Consider the following 18070-nt stretch of genomic DNA (forward strand, 5'->3'; position numbering starts at 1 on the left):
GAAAGGCTGTGAGAGTGGCGCGGACAGAGTAGATATCATGTGAGTATAGGCAGCACAGACGACGACTGTGGTTATCTAACAATGTGCATGGACTTGGACCATGTGCACCTGACATGACTCTGTGATATATGACATTACTTCATCAATAAGCTCACTCTCTCTCTCTCTCTCAACACATTCCCAAAACCCAATCAACTACTAAATTTAATTAATTTTATGGGTATTGCTTCGACCACTGAAGCCACCTTTCACACACCTAAACGTCGAATTTTAAGAGAGAGAGAGAGAGAGAGAGAGAATTAAAAAAGGAAAATACTAAAAAGAATAATTTAAGCTTGGGTTCAACCTTAACCCCTTTAAGCAAGCTTCAGTGGGTTTGTGTTCAAGTTCAAGGTGCCTTGAAAATAATATCTTGAGCTTTGGTGTCCATAAAATCAACAAATTAATAATCAAGTAATCTGTGATTTCGTTAATTAACTTATATCGTTAATACTGTTCTAAACTAGCATCTTTGAGTATTAAATATGTAAAAACAAATAGGTTTGTAGGATTTATTATTATTATCATTATTATTATTATTATTATTTAAAAAAAAAAGTAGTATTCCTAAACTTTTTTTCTGGATTTAAAATTAAAAAAAAATAAAAAATTAAGGATTGGAAAAACTCACATTGATGAACTTTCTGTCATCTCTTCAATATATACGATTTCATGGTTTCATGGTTCTGAAGAATAATAGAATGTCAAATTTTAGATAGGAACAAGTTTATGTAAACAGAACCTGATAGTAAATGCATTACCTTCTGCATAAATTTGTATGTACGTTATTTTACATGCATTTGGATTTCTGAATTTCCTGTACAAGATTTGATTACCTCAACTATGCTCCCTGTAACTTCTAAATCCGGTAAAGAACAAATGGAAACATCAAAAACAAAATTTCCACTAGGCACCCTTTTTTGCAATACTACCAAAAGATACTTCACCTAAACAAAGCAGCAAAGCATGACGCTTAATCTTTTCTTTTATGGGGCGGTTTCATCTTGCCACTTGCCGTTGATGATGGAGGAGGTTTTTTCGAAGGCACTGATTTTGCCGAAGTATCGGCTTTCTTTGAAGGAATAAGAGCCGAGTAAAGAATAGCATCGACAGCCTCGCGTTGCTGTTTCCTTTTTGCAATTAGATCCTTGGAAGTGCCAACTTGATTCTGGGCTCTTTCTTTACCACTTGAATCTCTTTCCTCAAGGCTGCTTACAGCAGATGGAGTTGAAACTTCAAGATTCCTGTGGCTTCTATCATCACCCCCAGAAGAACCTTTCATTCTTTTAGAAACTTTTGAACTCAAACTTTTATGACTTTCATCCATTCCTTGCTCAATATTATCCATATTTTTACTTGAATTTTCTTTAATTTTTCTCGTATCCATAGGAGAATTCTCGAATTTCATTTTCCTACCACTGCTCTCCTTGCCTTTAATTTTACCTTCTGTAACATTTTTCCCTGACACAAGAGACGTCCCCTCCTTGGAACCTTTGTTGCCATCCTTTACAACTACAGATGGAAGATCCTTCACCAGCAAATCTGCTTTACCTCTGGCGTTTCTTTTGTTAACCCTGCAATCTTCTCTAGATGTTGAAAAATCTTTTGCATCCCCCTCACGTCTCCGTTTAGAAACATGATGAATATTTGTTTTCTGATCAGAAGCTTCATTTTCACTCCTCTCAGTTCGTTTCTTGGTCGAATAATTTTCAGAAGTTTCTGCAGCAGGGTTTCTCCAGTTAGCTGATTTAAACATGGACCCATATGGCATTTTCACTGTTATAACCAGTTTTCTCTCCTTAGCATCCTGAACGAGAGCAGCCCAGTTTTGGTTTGTCTGCAAAGTCCTCGAATTTCCCATAATCCAAAGTGACAGTTTGGCCCTTGTCAATGCAACATTCATTCGTCTTACATCAGCAACAAATCCAATATTGCTTGACTTGATCCCAGGGGCAAAAGAGCTTTCTGCTGCTCTTACAGTGGAAAGTATTAGTATATCAACCTCCCGACCTTGAAAACCATCAACAGTGTTAAATTCCATCTCATCTATGACAGAAGATCCAAATGCACTAGAAAAACGAGACCGCAAGAGAGACAATTGACTCTTATATGGAGTAATGATGCCAATTCTTCCGCCAACAAATTCAGATGGATGCCTATACAAAAATCAAAAATATTAAAATTAACAGACATCAGATAAATCAACCAACTCATAAGTAGGAAACCATACCTCTTCTTAAAAAACTTGAGTACTTCAACTGCAGCATCAGCTTCATGCTCATTATAAAGGGATAGTGAACCAGAATTCTTACCACGACGCTCCTGGCCATCAATGATATCATAAAAAACATAGGGTCCAAGGCCCTCAGTCTCATGAAATGGGGCTGATTTGCTAGACATTTGGTCACCATTTAGCAACTTCCTCTCATAAAAATGCAAAGAAGGAAACCGACATATTTCAGGGTGCATCCTATACTGACATCAATAGAGGTTTGTAAGTAAAATATTAAACAATCTGGGAAAAAAATAAGTAAAAAAATCCTCCATCTCAACCAGAAATTTCAAATTTAAATGTAAAGAGCACCACATGCAAGAAAACATATAATCTACTACTTCGTCCAAAAACAAAAAATCTATGATCTACCAAATAAGAACCTTAGCTCCATTGAATTGAGGTATACTTGAAGGCATTTCCTAAATAATTCAAAACTTGGAGGGATATTTTGCAATTTTACATTACCTGTTTGGTTAGCATAACAACAGGGTGACCAGCCCTTTGTAGGCGTTCAAACATGCTGCATTCATAGAAGTATCTACTTGCAACATTCGAGAGTACTGTTGCAGGAAGCTGCTTTGGATCACCCACCTTAAATACAAAAATATGAAAGGTCAGCTCTAATTCATGACATTACCAAATAATTTTCACATTTAATTAAGCAAGACAATTCCTACCATGATGCATTTGGTACCACTCGACTTTAAAAGCTGGAGTGGGATCAGAGTTGCAGGTTCCAGAGCCTGTGAGAAAAAAAAGTAGTTAACAGAGAAGACAAAGAGAGCATAATTGTCTGAGTGTCAAAAAATTAAAGCCTCAGTGGAGTAAAGAAAATTTTACTTGAGCAGCTTCATCAATCACAACAGCATCAAAAAGAATATGCTCAGATGGGCTACCAAACTTATGATTTGACATAGATTCAGAACAGACTCCGTAGAGGTCGCCGCCACAGCCACTTAAAGTAGCTACCACAATTTCAGCTTCTCTTAGTATAGATTTCCGAAGCTTATATTTAAGTCCTTTGATTTCTTCATTAGTCTTCTTCTCCAGTGCCTGAACACTGCTAAGATCCTTATAAATTTGTCTCTTTTGCTCATAAAGCTTTCTCAGCTTTAAGCCTATTTCTGCATCAGACATTTCCTTCACATTATCTCCCTTAAGACTATCATCTTCCAAAGACTTCTTAAGGTCAGAATTTCCATCACTTAAATTAGCACGTTTTGCTTCATAGAACCTAATTCGATCAACTAGCTTTTCAAGATTAGAACGCAATTCCACTGAAGAGTTTACACTCAAATCATTCTTTCCATCATTCAGTTTAGTCTTCTCATCTGCCAAACGTTGATCAACAAGAGTATCGATAAAAAATGGCAGTGAATTTGAATGAACTGTCTTCACGTTTCCAACCCTTACAAGATATGGCTTATACATCTTCCCATCACTGCCATGAAGGCCATGGCTAGATATTCTAGATACCAATTCATCAACAGCAGCATTGGACTGAGCACAGATGAGGATCCTTCCTCTTGCAGTATTCTCCATAGACTTTGGATGATTTTGTACATCCTCATTCAGTTGTCTAGCCAAGGCTGCATCCTGCCATGCCCTTGCAATGGCAGCAGTCTGGCTAATCTTGAGAACTGAAGTACGATTTTGTTTCCCACTGCCATCAATAGGATTTCTTGCATGATTTGTCTTCTGGGAAGCAAGCAAACCACTAGCAATGGCCAGAATGGTTCGTGTCTTACCAGTACCTAAATATAAATGCTATTAGAACCAATAGATATATCATGATTACATACAATATCGTACAGCTAAAAGTGAAACTACAATCACAAACCTGGAGGACCCTGGATAAGAGACAAGTCAAATGTCTTATTTGAATTACGTGGTCCGATGGCAATACTAATAGCCTGAAGTTGACTATCATTAAAGGATGACTTCAGTATTTTCTGCAAGGGTTGAGCCAGCTTACTCAGATCTAGTTCCTTGTATTCATTACGACCACAAGAATCATTGTCAGGCTTCAAAATAATGGGAAACAAGGGGATGTCCTTTATCGATGACAATGCCTGAAATTCTCGAACTTGAGGTGTAATGCTCATAATCTGACTTGCATGCCATTTACTACGTTCAAGGAGATTCCTTCTTGCTAGATTTAAACGTGAAGTACCATTCTGAAGATAGAACCTAATGAGTAGTATACTTAACCTTCTCTTATGATCTCTCTCTCTCTTCTCCACCTGAGAAACATATAGGTTACTTTCACCATAATAACCACAAATATTGCAATATGCTGGAAACAGCCTAAGGGTCCGTTTAAAAAGAAACAATATTAAGCAACAGGCTATCCAAACAAGTCATGTGCTGTAATATTTATTTACAGCACGGAATTTTCATCATCTACATGTAAATCTAACTGTATTATACAGAACCATTAGATGTGCAGTCAATAAAGACTTGTGAGCGCCAGTTAATGTAGTGAACAAAGGAAGATTGTATGTTTTATCTTTGTCTAATATAAAGTTAAAACTTCAGCAGCCAATCAAATAATATGAACCTACTAGCATTGATAGTGACTACGACATTTCAAATCTATTAACACTAGAAACATCCTGATGACCAGTCTATGATGCAGAAAAGATTATGAATAAACAATGAAGCACACATTAATTTTTGAGATAGTTAGATGAACTAGGGACACACCAAAGAAAAGGTTACACTCAACATAAAAACAAAATGATAATAAAAAATAAAAATTCCTCTTCCAACTCTTCCCTAGCAGTTTAATGCAAAATACGAAGTAATACCTTCCCAACCATATGAACATCATGAGAGGGTCTTTGCAGGGGCTCTTTTGTAAGCAAAACAAGGTCGTTTTCTGAAAAGCTTCTTGATGATGTAGAGTCCTTGTCATCTTGGGCAAAGCGAACAAGATGAAAATCATCAATTCTTTCAACAGAAAGCACAGACAAGCAACCAAAATACATATCTTCCAATGAAGACATTTCTAGGAAAGAATTCTGCAACTGTGCTTTAAACTCCTCCAAAACCAATGGCCGGAAAATCTCTATATACTGCTCAGGCGATTGAAAAGACACAGGAACCTCCTTCAATTTGCAAACTATCCGACTATCATCTTCACTAGCAGCTGATAATCCAACTGTTGCAAAGTAATCTATTTCTAAGATAGGTCTGTACCATGCATCAAGCTTCGGGGGCTTGAACCTTTTTGCTCGAGCCTCCAGCCTCTGAAGATGGCCAAATCTGTTTTCAATAGGTGTTTTGAGCTGAATAAGTTGTCGTTTTGGAACAGAAATGCTCGGCTTTGCCATCTGTGGTGGCTTTTGTCCAACAGAATCAAGGGCAGCCTCCAAAGGATCGTCTTCAGCATCACATACTATCTTTCTCAACATGGCTTCACCTGCTTTCCAAATCGCGTTGTCACGAGGTTTATTCATTTTTTTTATACTAACAGCTTCATTGGATAAGATTTTCAAACTAGCCTGGGATCTGAAGGAACCACTTATTGATTTAGGACTAATTTCTTTTTGTTTGCTTCTTACACCTTCTGGTACAGAGGGAGCAATAGATGGTGATTTGCCTCTTGAGTTATCATTGTCCTCCTTCCGAGAAGTAAAGCCAGAACCACTTTTAGCATCTCTTCTCTTGAAAGCCTCCAAGATATCCTTTGAAGTGTCAGTGCCATGAACTTTCTTCTTCACATAGTCCGGAAGTAAAGTGACATCATCAACACCGGAAGCCACTGTTTCAACATCTAACATGCACTGACTAGTCTTATCAGATAAAATGAACTCACTAGGAGTATCCATTTGTTCTTTTTCGTCATCAGAAAGAACAATCAAATTTTCTCTGTCCTTTTTGTCATCCATTGTAGCTGGATCTAGGATTTCAACATTTAAATCTTCAATGGACAAAGGCTGCACATCTGAAACCGAATTCTTCAAGCCTCCAGGAAATAAAGTTTTTGAACTGAAATTGTTCTTTCCAATATTAGAAGCTTCTTTAGATAAACTAACAGCAAGGCATGATACTTGTTCCATCAATTGATCCAAGGAAAAACCATCTAAATTAAGAAGGCAAAACACATTTAAAAGGAAAAGTCAATGATGACAATTAAGAATGGATAGATAAATAAACAATTTTTCTCTTTTGATTAGTGAGTGAATACAAAATGCTTACCACATGAGATAAGATTTTCAATAGTCATGATTGTAGATGCAGCATTACTACTACAAGATTCTTTAAGCAACTTCAGCAAAGCCGTAAAAGTTCGTTTCCAATATACAACTACAACTTTGAGTGATGATTTCCCCCAATCCACAAGATCATGAAGCCAGGAGAAGTCACAGGCACTTTTCACTATACCAGAAAAACCATGCTGTTTAATAAACAAAGGATAAAGCCTTTCAAAGACAGCAGGCAGAATCTCGAGTAGGCGGACACAAGTCATCTGAAATGACAAAAAACTAAGAGTCTTAAAATGCCAGCACAATGAGACCAAACTATGATAAATCATATATAATTCTACAGTTTTGAGCCCTCCCAATAGATCCCTTTCTATGAATTATTAATATATGCTGAGACAATAATTCATATATCAGCACTGTTAGATCTAAAACTTATTATCCACCAGCAATGAACTAACCATAAACTGATAAAAGATACGCATGCCTACATATGAACCTACATCAAGAGAGGATAGAAAGAGACAGTGAGAGGCCACTCTTTCCTGAGGAAAGTTATTGCTCTCAATCTAATAAGTCAGAGGAAAAAATAGATAAAAATATACATCAGCCAGTACAATAATTGCATGCACTGACAAACAAATAACCATCAAAGACAAACATCTAATGAATGCAGAAACAGGGGTAATACCTGACTAATATTGTAATCAATAAATGCCTTCCCTTCTATCAAGCACCTCCGAATAGAAGGCCAGGCAGTTTCTGATAGTATGTAACAGAATTTCTTGTGTAATTTTAAGTCGACATCTGCAGAATGTCGATTGATATTTGCAGTCAAAGAATCAAAGACAGGCTGCCTCAGAAATCCACCTTCAGAAGAGAATTTTGAAGTACTTAAGTGATCAGATGATTCATCAGGCACTGAAGTAGGCAAATCCTCTTCCATAAGCAATTTGCGAAGAATAAAGAAAAAATGATGTAATGTCTGAAACTTCGATAGAACAGTATCTAGCTGGACCTGGAGATAATGAAATGACCATATAAGCTAGAGAAAATGACAGTGTAATAATAACATCAAGTGTTTGGTTCCTTATAGACCTAGGACATATATCTAACAGAAACCAACATCATTATTTGAGAACCACATTCTATAACAAGATATCTACATGTCTTCAAATTCTAAAAAGAGAGGAAAAAAAAATATATATATATATATTTATTTACATAAATGGGTGAAAATATTAGTAGCTCCACAAACCAAATACAGCAAATGGAAACATAGTTAACAAAGCAGAGTCGTGAAAGAGACACATAGATGAAGATCACATATTAATATGTTCAAGAGATTCGATATAAGACAGTGCTACCAGTCTCACAGCATGTCTCAAGCCCAACAAAATAGCGAACAGCGAAGATCCATAAGAACAAAGAAACTTCAAACCACAAGCAAGACCCCTGGTGTTAGAAACCTGTTCCAAGATACACTTTCCAAACTGCCTCACAGTCTGCATAAAAAATAAATTAAATAAATTAAAAATATAGCTTGTCGGACTTGCATTCTTTCCATGATGCGGACAAAACTTGTGGATACACATCACCCAAGATGTTGCGGGACACTTTTTTCCCACAACATGTTGCTGACATGTATCCGCAAGTTAAAAAAAAAAACTAGCAAATGTCTGCACTAAAGAAAAATTAGTCAAACTTAACCAGGGGAAGTGAAGGGAAAGGAAGAGTAAATATCATCGCACAGGTGAAATGATATGTTGTAACAAATTGTTTAAAATGCAGTTTGTTGGAATTCATTACTTCATCATATGCAATAAAATAAACAGATTACAAATATAAACAATTAATATAACATAATTACATCATTAGGATCCAAAAGGGAAAGGATCAAGCTTTCACCCATCCTTGGTTCCCAAGTCCACTGCTTACGAAGTTCCCCCTGGCCCACTTGAACTATAAAATATGCAGTTAACCTGCAATGCATCTCACCAGCATAACTGTTAAAAGATCAACGTAGGCATAGAAAAGGTTATACAGCTTAAGAAATCAATTAAGACTATTTAAGTTTATTTTCTATAGCATAAAACATCTTTCCAAGAAAACCAATGAAATATTTTAACCTGTTGAATGTTCTTATTAGAGGAAGAGACATCGTTGACACTTTTATTGAGTTTTTTGACTCCTTCCCATCTCCACCATCATCTGAACCAGTCGGAACCTTCCAGCCAAAGGTTGTAGAGATGTCTGTGGCAGAGGATGAAAGCCAAGTTCTCACCGGGATTGCCATTTCTGAACTACTTTCAGGGTCTACCATAGAAAAACGAGTCCGGGCCCAAAAAACAGCCTTTGAAAATGATATTGGAAGGACTGAAGGATTGATGTCAATTAGGACATCAATCCATAACATTGGAATGCACATCCACTCCCTGAATTCCAGAGATGTAATTTTACTCTGTTTGCTAAAGTCTTTCCAACAACTATCATCCTTTTCTTCAGCATCAACAGCAAATGAAGGCGGCCTGCCATTATCTTCATCATCTTCATCACAGTTCAACTCAGAAGACATCCTTCTTTCGATACTCAGTGGCGGGCAGCAACTCAGTATTGAACTTGCTAAGCAAGCAGCATCAGACACCATGATAGTTTGTATGAGATCGAAGGCAGGTTGTCTTAGAGAATTGTGAAGTGAAGAATCCTTCAGTGATAACACAAGAGAAGGACCCCTGTAAAATTCTAATTAAGTGAGTCTGCAGCTACACCTTTGTATACAGCCATAGAACAATTACATTATAGAAAAAGTAACACATATACATTGTATATAGCTGAGCCATCGATGTAGCTTGCTACACATGCCTTCAGAATAAAACACATACATAAATGAATTTGAAAAGATGCTAAAGCAGTGAAAAGTGAATAAACTCAACTTCTTTAACAGAAAGAAATAAGAAAAAGGAAATGCCTAAGCACAGAGGTCAACGCATGTTGAGAATTTGTTCCCCCACCATTTATGCTAGAAATGGTTATACAAACTACATTTCCTTCCAAAACCCCTGGATAAGTATAGTTTGTTTAATATCTCCCCCTATTCGTATATAATTTGGTCCACTAAAGAAAAACCACACAATTCCTACCACAAACTTGGAAATACCGAAGAGCATTTAAGAGAAAATAGTTCACACTCAAAGTAAACTTGAATAACATGCATGTATATCAATCAAAATCAACCATAAATTAAAGCACATACCACATGTGTGCACACTCAAATGGGGGGCATGGCGGGTTCATTGCGTATCCTCGGTGTACAATAAGAAGGGCTATCTGAAATTACAATCTTGCAATAAATAACAATAATGATAAGCCAAAAAAATAAAAGAAAGATACAATAATAATAAATAAATGATACATGGCTACAAACTAATAATGCCATTATCTCATTATAGAGAAAAACACAAACCTGACGAGCCTTTTGCCTGGTTAAAACACTAAAGTTACCACTCACAGATACTTGATGAAGCAGAAAATAGAGAAAATGCCTACGTTGCTTTTCATGTTCCCCATCTTGCAAAGCTTCAAGAGACTGCAAAGACAGGGTAGTCAGAAAATCAGAACCATACCATGTAAAGAAAATAACAAAAAGTTGAAAAGACACAATGGAGAAGGGAAATGAAATAAATGAAAATTATCATAACATACCTGCAGAAAAGGCTGAAAAAGATCAAAAATATCTTTATGGCTTTTCTCATTTCGAGTATGAAAACACTGGCCCAAAAGTGTATTACGCATCACGCTTGGAGACAAAGTTGACCTCAACCAAACCTTACAACCTTAAAACAGGAGACAGTGATAACCAAAAAATCAGAGCAATGATAATTAGAGCACAGGGCATGTTAACAAGACAGGTAAAAAATATGCATACCAAGCATTTCAAAAAGTAATCTCAAGCAAGTAACTGCATGGGAGAAGTCTACTGAATCGCCACTAATATGGTTAAGAACAATATCAAGAAAAATAGGATACCGCTCTAATATCCCTTCTTCAAAAGCTGGTGGTTCTAAGAAACCAAGCCTTCACAAACAGATTCAAAAGAATCATTAACAGGAAAAGTGGTGAAAGAAAAAATTTTCAGAGTCAAAATATTGTCAAACAGTTCTTACAGGGATTTGATTCCAAGCCAAATTGATACACGGTCCAGCTCAGCTCTAGGCCTTGAAGTCTTGAAAGTAGAAGGCAAAACTTCTGCCTCCAAAAAGCCAATGAATTTCTTAATCAAAGGCTGTAAAGGTTCCAAGTCTATTGCTCTCCTATGCAGAAGGAGAGAGTAACAATTAGAAATGTGGGGGGGGTGGGGTGGTGGAGAATCTAAACCTTGTCCAGATTCTACATGCTGATAAAACAAAAGTCAAAATTTCATAGGTGAACTCTTGTATGTTATACAGTGATAACAATAACAGCAGTATTCAAGCCACAAAATGGAAGCAAATAATCACTACCAAGAACAATTTGGACATTCAAACATTCTAACATTGAATATCAACCTACAAATAAAGCAGTCTACGTAAAAAAAGCTTGGTTTTAACTTGTAAGTTGGAGGATTTATCATTCTCTTACGTACTTATATTATTTATCTTAATTGATGAAACTTTATGTTTCTTATCCAAAAAATTAAAAGAAAAGAGTAATACCTCAACTTTCCCATACATCCAGCCAAACGATGACCAACAGAGCGCACTCTTCTTTTGAAGAAAAATAACGCATAAACACCCTGACAAAGATCATCATATATCAATAAGGGAAAAAAGTGTAAAAATCAATCAAAGCCAGTGAAAAAAACATGTGCAAACAAATGCAACAACAAAATACCGGAAACTGTTGCTGTCCACCCAAAGCCAGCTCATGCATGTCATCAACTGCTTCAATAAAGTTTTCAAACTCGGTGAACAATGATTGATCATCTAACAGGATTGGGAACATCAAAACCTGTGAACAATGACAAAAAATGGATTGAAAGTTATCTTTAATCTAACAATCTGAGCATTTAGCAATTGATGGAATGCCCATTTTTGTTTGAAAAGTTTTAAGTACATAAGAAGGAAAACCAAGAGAAAACTTACGCACCTCATACATGACACTAACAACTTCAGCATTATTACGGGCTGGATCATACTCTTGACGTGCTAATGTAGCATTTATCTCTCTCAAGTGTAGGGTCACCCTTTCCTCATCAAGACTTCGCAAAACATCAAGAAGGGGACCAATAGAACTCAACTCATACTCCACGTTGTACAATTCTTGGGCTTGATGGTGCTGAGAAACGCATTGAATGCAGTGTCGCAATTCCTCAGAGATCCTCCGCCACAACCGTTTGAGAGGAGAATCAGGATGCTCATCTTTAAAATAATTGTAGAACGTCTCCAAAAGGGGCCCCATTATATCCCAGGAGCCACACCATATGTGATTTTCCTTGGGCAATGAAATCAAAAAACTAAATGCTTCCGCAAACCTGAAACAACGACCAAAGGAAATGGTAAGTCACAAAACCTTTAAAAAAGTAAAATTCAACTGAGACCACAAATCAACAATATAATTCATATAATACAAACCACAATAGGACCTACAACATGGAAAGCAAGAAGCAAAACGCAGAGGAGGGAGACTAAATTCACATATCAGAGTACAAGTATGAAAGATAACAAATCAATAATCAATATTGAAATGGAAAAAAAAAAAAAAAAAATGAGAGCTTCATTAATCATATTGGGAAAAGAATGTGAACAATAGTAACCATACTAAAAAATATATATACATTTTTAAGTAATACAGCAAAATGCACCAGAACACGTAGGAGTGAATCAAAGATTCAGTATTACAGTGTACTTGATTTCATTTTCTTCGCTTTTTGCACCAAACTCGATAATCAAAATTTACTTTTTGGAAGTGTACTTTAATTGGTTATGGAAAAGAAAAATCTTGCTTGTCAATAAAATATATATAAAAATGAAAACATCTAAGAAAGAAAAAGAGAAAGAATAGAAATAGAAACCATTGTTCCTTGTAGTGGTGAAGACGGCGTCGTCTGGAGGGATCAATGTGATCATCGTCATTGTCTTCTTCTTCTTCTTCCTCAATGCCTCTCCAACGGTCCAATAGTTCTCTTCTCGTCGTAGCAAGCTTATTCTCCATTTTGAATCCTAAATTCCAAAAACCCTCACAAAGTTTTTTAGGGTTTTTCCCACACCCTCTTTAACTGTTTCGGTGGGCGATGGAGGGAAAATTATTCACAGGACACACACACGGGGACAGAGAATGTGGAAAGCAGAAAGTCCCTCCATTCATTTGATTAATTAAATTAATTCACAGGACTGGATTTCTTTTTCTTTTTTTCTTAAATTAATCAAAAGAAATTAATTATCGTTTTATTATTTTTTATTTTTTCTAAAATTTCTTCTTTTTGATTTAATAATCTTTTTTTTAGGATATTGGGCTTCAATGCCCCGCGCATAGGATTTGGGCTTTCAACTTCTTTAGCCTTTTACATGTGGAACCAAAAAAATCCGTCTTTTATGAGTTGCAGAGATATTGTCGTTTAGAGTTGATTTAAGTACCTTCTTTTTTAATTTTTTTTTTCTTTTTTAAATTATCTAAAATTCTTCAGAAAATATCATATATGGAAAAAAAAAAAAAGATTTTAAAAAAAGGAGAGATTACATATTTGATTTTAAAATATCACATATGGAAAAAAAAAAAAAGATTTTAAAAAAAGAAAATATCACATATTATATTTTGTTTTTGGTTTTGAACAAAGTGTCTATTATTTCCGGAATGAAACATGTGCTAAGAATGGCATGAAAATTACATATTTATTTGTATATAATCCTACAATTTTTAAAAGAAAAAAAAAACTCAATGAAAAAATTAAATCCACACAAAAATAAAGAAAAGAAAGTTTTCTTTTTAATGTAAATAGTGCCAAATTGAAATAGCACAAGTGGCAGGCAAAACTTTTTGCACGATGGTCACAGGTTCATAGGCAATATTTGTCTAGAGGCTTTCTTTTAACTGGTCCCCAAGGTCATCTATGGAAGTATCTCTCATGAAAAGACAAAAAAAAAAAAAAAAGCAAAGGAGAAAAAGAGAAAAGGTTGATGGCATGGGTCTTGGGCCATTGACTAAGACCCTAAGCCTTGATTTTTCTTGTGCTTTGGCAATTCACTCGTTTTCCATTGCTTTTTAAATTTTGGAATTTCAAAACAATAAAATTTAGATTTTTTTAATTATATTTTTCAGTTTGGGTTGACTTTCAAACGAGAAGAAAACCCAATTGTTAGACATTATTAATGTTAGGAAAGAATTTCAAATAACAAATTTTTTTTTATATTTTATTAACAATAATATTCAAATTATCAAAATATCTATGAAATTTATTTATAAAATAATATAATTAATAATGTGATAATATTAAATTAGTTTATATATTTTTGTATTATATTATTTATTTTAGTTGATTTTATTTACCAACTGTTTTTTTAAAATTTGTTTATAACTCATAAAAAATAAATGTAAAATCAATAAACCTACATAAAAAGATTTTTTTCCCCACAAAATAAATATTCATTATGCTCATCATTCGAAGGAACCAAAAAAAAAAAACATTATTTATAGCGTAATACTAAAATTCATTTATTGCAAATGATCATTGTCCGAATTCAGTTTTATTACCAATCATGTTTGCTTTTGGTCCCCTACCCTTTTGCAATGAATGTTTTTTTTTTTTTTTCTTTTTTTGGGATAGATTTTTCAATGAACTTGGTCAATCTATTTTTGGATAGGACAGAAAAGTATTGAACTTTCATTATCAAAAGATTTAATTTTATTGAAATAATAATAATAATAAAGGACATTTAATAGCATTTTTAGAATTTTTCCACAAATCCTCTATTCCTCTCTGTCTCTAACACCAACCCATTTCTCTATTGCAGTAGGACCCAATCTCCCCATACGCAGTCAAACAGAAAACGGAGTCCAAAGCGCCCAAGCCATCATGACTTTGTTACTTTTAAAAACACTTTAGTCCAAACCAAAAAAACCCAACCCTAAAAACACAAAAACAAACAAACAGACCACAAGAAAAACTCTTCCAAAAACCCACCTTCAAAAATCTCTCTCCTCAAATCCAAATGTCTCCAAAAACCCCCTCCCTTTCTCTGTCTCAGTCTCAGGCATGTCAATTCCAAACTTCTATCTCTTTCTCTCTCTATATGCACATTCTCTATATGTAAAGTTATATAGAGGAGAAAAAAATCATTTTTTTTTCTTGCATATAGATACATATATATTTTTTTTCATAGTTATATATATATATATATATATTTGAATTGGGTTCAACTTTGATTGTATAATATATATATATATATATTTGGGGGAGGCGAATTTTTTATACTGATAAGGAAAAGCATGGCTTTCGAATCACAGTCTCTAAAGAAGAAGAAGTACAGTGGGGTTTTTGGAGATATGTACGGTTTGATGGTGCTTCCAAAAGAACTCGACCTAGAGAAGGAGACTAAACCGACTTTTGAGCCGAAGTTTCAAGTACCCGACCTCTCCCATGTAGTAACAGTATGTTTTTTGTTTTTTTTTTAAAATAAATTTGTTTACCTTTTACCATTGCTCTGTTTGGTTTCCTAGAAAGATTGTAGGAAAGCTCTGCAAAAGAGGGGAGGGGGATTTTGAAACCATTTGTGCATAGAAAAAAGAAAAAGAAAAACCCTTTAATTTGATCTCCCTTCTTCTTTAGGTACTCCACTTGGGACAGCAATAAAAGTGCGGTTCTTTTCTTTTCTGTTTTCCTTTTTGGGTCTTTTTTCCCCCCCTCCTTTAGCTATATAATTAGTCTATCTCTTAGGTTTCTGAAAATGTTAATTAAAATAGAAAAAATAACTAAATAAATAAGAAGAATATACATTTTTTTTTTTTTTGGAATTCGTTTTTCTTAAATTTATGAGGATTTAAGTTTGTTAATTGTTAATATTCTTGAGTAAAATGGACCTCCATACAAAAGATTCATTATTCTTTGTAAAATAGTTTCAAAAGATTAATTAGACAATATTATACGACCAATTGTTATAGATTTGAGATTTAAGCTGTATAGACTGGTTTAATTATTTTGTTGGATTATATATTCAATTGGACAATATCTTTTAATTTCCTTCATTTGCAACTTCAAGACCAAATAAGGGCCTTTTCTTTCCTTTGATTCTCAACAAACAACAGGAGGAATAAATCCTTCAAATTTTCAGTTTATTCGTCTCTTGTAACAAATATATAGTATTTGGATGGATGGTTCTCTTTGGGTAGTTTTTAACTGTTGGAAATTTTTTTATCCACAACATAAAAAAAAAAAAAAAAATAAATAAATAAAAAAACCAAGTAGCATATTGTTTTTCTTATCGTTGTTGTAACTTTTAACGAAGACTTGCTTCGTCTTCTGCAGGATCTCATTAGGACAAGAGAAGTTGGTGAGTTCCTCAGTGGGGCTTTGGCAGGGGCTATGACAAAAGCAGTTCTTGCTCCTCTTGAGACCATTAGGTTACCTTTGGTCATTTACTAATTTTCATCTATCATGCCACAAAAGATTGTTTGTAATAAATTCTTCGAATGGGAACTGCATATGTATATACATCAGAGGTTTTTTTTAAATCCTATGCTTGTACCCATTGTCTGTTTTGATTCATACTATGTATTGTGTGCAGGACAAGAATGGTGGTTGGTGTTGGATCCAAAAACATTAGTGGTAGTTTCTTTGAGGTCATTGAGCAGCAGGGTTGGCAAGGACTGTGGGCTGGCAATGGAATCAACATGCTTCGTATAATCCCTACACAAGCAATTGAGCTTGGGACATTTGAGTGTGTTAAACGGGCAATGACATCAGCACAAGAGAAATGGAAGCAGGCTGATTGCCTGAAGGTGCAAATTGGTAATATCAGTTTGAATCTGTCTATCTCCTGGGTTTCTCCAGTTGCTGTGGCTGGTGCTGCTGCTGGAATTGTCAGCACACTTGCATGCCATCCCCTTGAAGTTTTGAAGGTATTTTCCATTACATGATCTAAGGATAGAAATCTTAGAATCAAGTGTATTTCATGGAAAACTAAGAATTTCTCTTCACTTTCATAAGCTGTCTGCTTTCTGCTGGTTTGGTTCACGCCTTGTTTTTATGATGATGGTTGTATGATGCATAATGTCTCAATTGTACATATTTCTGCGCCAGGAATGATTATTTAACTTTTTACACTAGGATCGGCTAACTGTAAGTCCAGAAGCATATCCTAGTTTAAGCATTGCAATCAGCAAGATCCATAAAGATGGTGGAATTGGCGCATTTTATTCCGGCCTTTCACCTACACTGATTGGAATGCTCCCTTACAGCACATGTTACTATTTCATGTACGAGACAATGAAGAAATCTTACTGCGAATCAAAGAAAAAGAAGGCTCTAAACCGTCCAGAGATGCTCCTGCTAGGAGCTCTTTCGGGTAAGAAACTCCTCAATCTCAGAGATGCGTATTTTTGCCCGAAATAGTAATAATAATAATAATAATTATCTAATGACTGCATAATAATCGCATTACTAAGGTAATCGGAAATTCTTTTACATGGCCAGGTTTTACAGCTAGCACTATCAGCTTTCCATTGGAAGTGGCCAGGAAACGGCTGATGGTGGGAGCTCTGCATGGGAAATGCCCATCCAACATGGTGGCGGCGCTTTCAGAAGTCATCCGAGAACGAGGTGTATTGGGACTTTACAGAGGATGGGGTGCAAGCTGTCTAAAAGTCATGCCATCCTCTGGCATAACCTGGATGTTTTATGAAGCGTGGAAAGACATATTGCTTGTGCAGAAACATGTTTTGTAACGGATTTTGATAGATTTCATAATAGGATCCGAATCGAAAGATTTGTTGTGATCTTTAAGTATAAATTACAGGAAAGGAGGTATCAGCTATCTTGCCGAATCTCTAGGTAACTTTATGATAATTAGACCTCATAAATTGTATCTCAACTCCCGTTAAGTTGGGGGGACTACACTGTTTTATTATTTTTTACTGGAGGGGGAAGTGAGCCAAGTTGGAGGATATTTTTCATAGTTTTGACTGATTTATTGGGAGGCAATCAGGAGATAAGTTACTCACATCTTTTGTAACATTAACAAAATGGTGTTTCGTTTCTCATGCACCATTATCAATATAGTTTTTGGAATTTTTGCTCATTCTCTCTCTTTTTATTATGCGCAATGAATGATTGGAGATTTGGAAATGCTGTGATACTTAATTGTGCTCTAGGATTTGGTATCTATTATTTTTACTTTGGCTTTTCATTGGACCAGACTTGTTTTCATATATTATTCTTGAGGCAATCCAGCGTATTATTAATTTTACAGAAACCAAGTACTTATAATGGATCAAACTGAAACTACGGAATACAGAAACCAAGGAATACAGAAACCAAGTACTTATAATGGATCAAAGTGAAACTATGGAACTGAGACGC

The 18070-nt window shown here is 35.2% G+C and overlaps 2 protein-coding genes across 7 annotated transcripts; one reads left to right on the top strand and one right to left on the bottom strand.

The window, feature by feature from the left end:
• Window positions 1-782: 782 nt before the first annotated feature.
• On the bottom strand, window positions 783-12904 carry LOC107428153 (uncharacterized). Of its 6 annotated transcripts, XM_048462271.2 has the most exons (22): window positions 12572-12899; window positions 11647-12031; window positions 11392-11508; window positions 11214-11293; window positions 10686-10832; window positions 10448-10596; window positions 10225-10355; window positions 9986-10108; window positions 9776-9849; window positions 8652-9254; window positions 8393-8528; window positions 7890-8027; window positions 7214-7540; window positions 6518-6788; window positions 5125-6401; window positions 4155-4557; window positions 3155-4068; window positions 2992-3057; window positions 2780-2905; window positions 2270-2514; window positions 987-2195; window positions 802-898 (listed from the first exon to the last, which is right to left on the bottom strand). In XM_048462271.2, exons 1-21 carry the CDS (start codon window positions 12709-12711, stop codon window positions 1013-1015), a joined length of 7035 nt encoding a protein of 2344 aa, XP_048318228.2. In that variant the 5' UTR covers window positions 12712-12899; the 3' UTR covers window positions 802-898; window positions 987-1012. The 6 variants fall into 6 exon arrangements, with proteins under 6 accessions (XP_048318230.2, XP_048318227.2, XP_048318231.2 ...); XM_048462273.2 differs by having other exon boundaries at window positions 783-2195; window positions 8393-8504; XM_048462270.2 differs by having other exon boundaries at window positions 783-2195.
• A 1660-nt stretch (window positions 12905-14564) lies between these two features.
• LOC107428177 (probable mitochondrial adenine nucleotide transporter BTL1) lies at window positions 14565-17789 on the top strand. The gene is made up of 6 exons (XM_048463346.2): window positions 14565-14747; window positions 15001-15144; window positions 16019-16113; window positions 16278-16611; window positions 16820-17057; window positions 17186-17789. The coding sequence occupies exons 1-6, from the start codon at window positions 14706-14708 to the stop codon at window positions 17434-17436; spliced, it is 1104 nt and encodes a 367-aa protein (XP_048319303.2). The 5' UTR covers window positions 14565-14705; the 3' UTR covers window positions 17437-17789.
• Window positions 17790-18070: the final 281 nt, after the last annotated feature.

Source organism: Ziziphus jujuba, chromosome 12 (genome assembly GCF_031755915.1).
Source record: "Ziziphus jujuba cultivar Dongzao chromosome 12, ASM3175591v1".
Classification (NCBI taxonomy): domain Eukaryota; kingdom Viridiplantae; phylum Streptophyta; class Magnoliopsida; order Rosales; family Rhamnaceae; genus Ziziphus; species Ziziphus jujuba.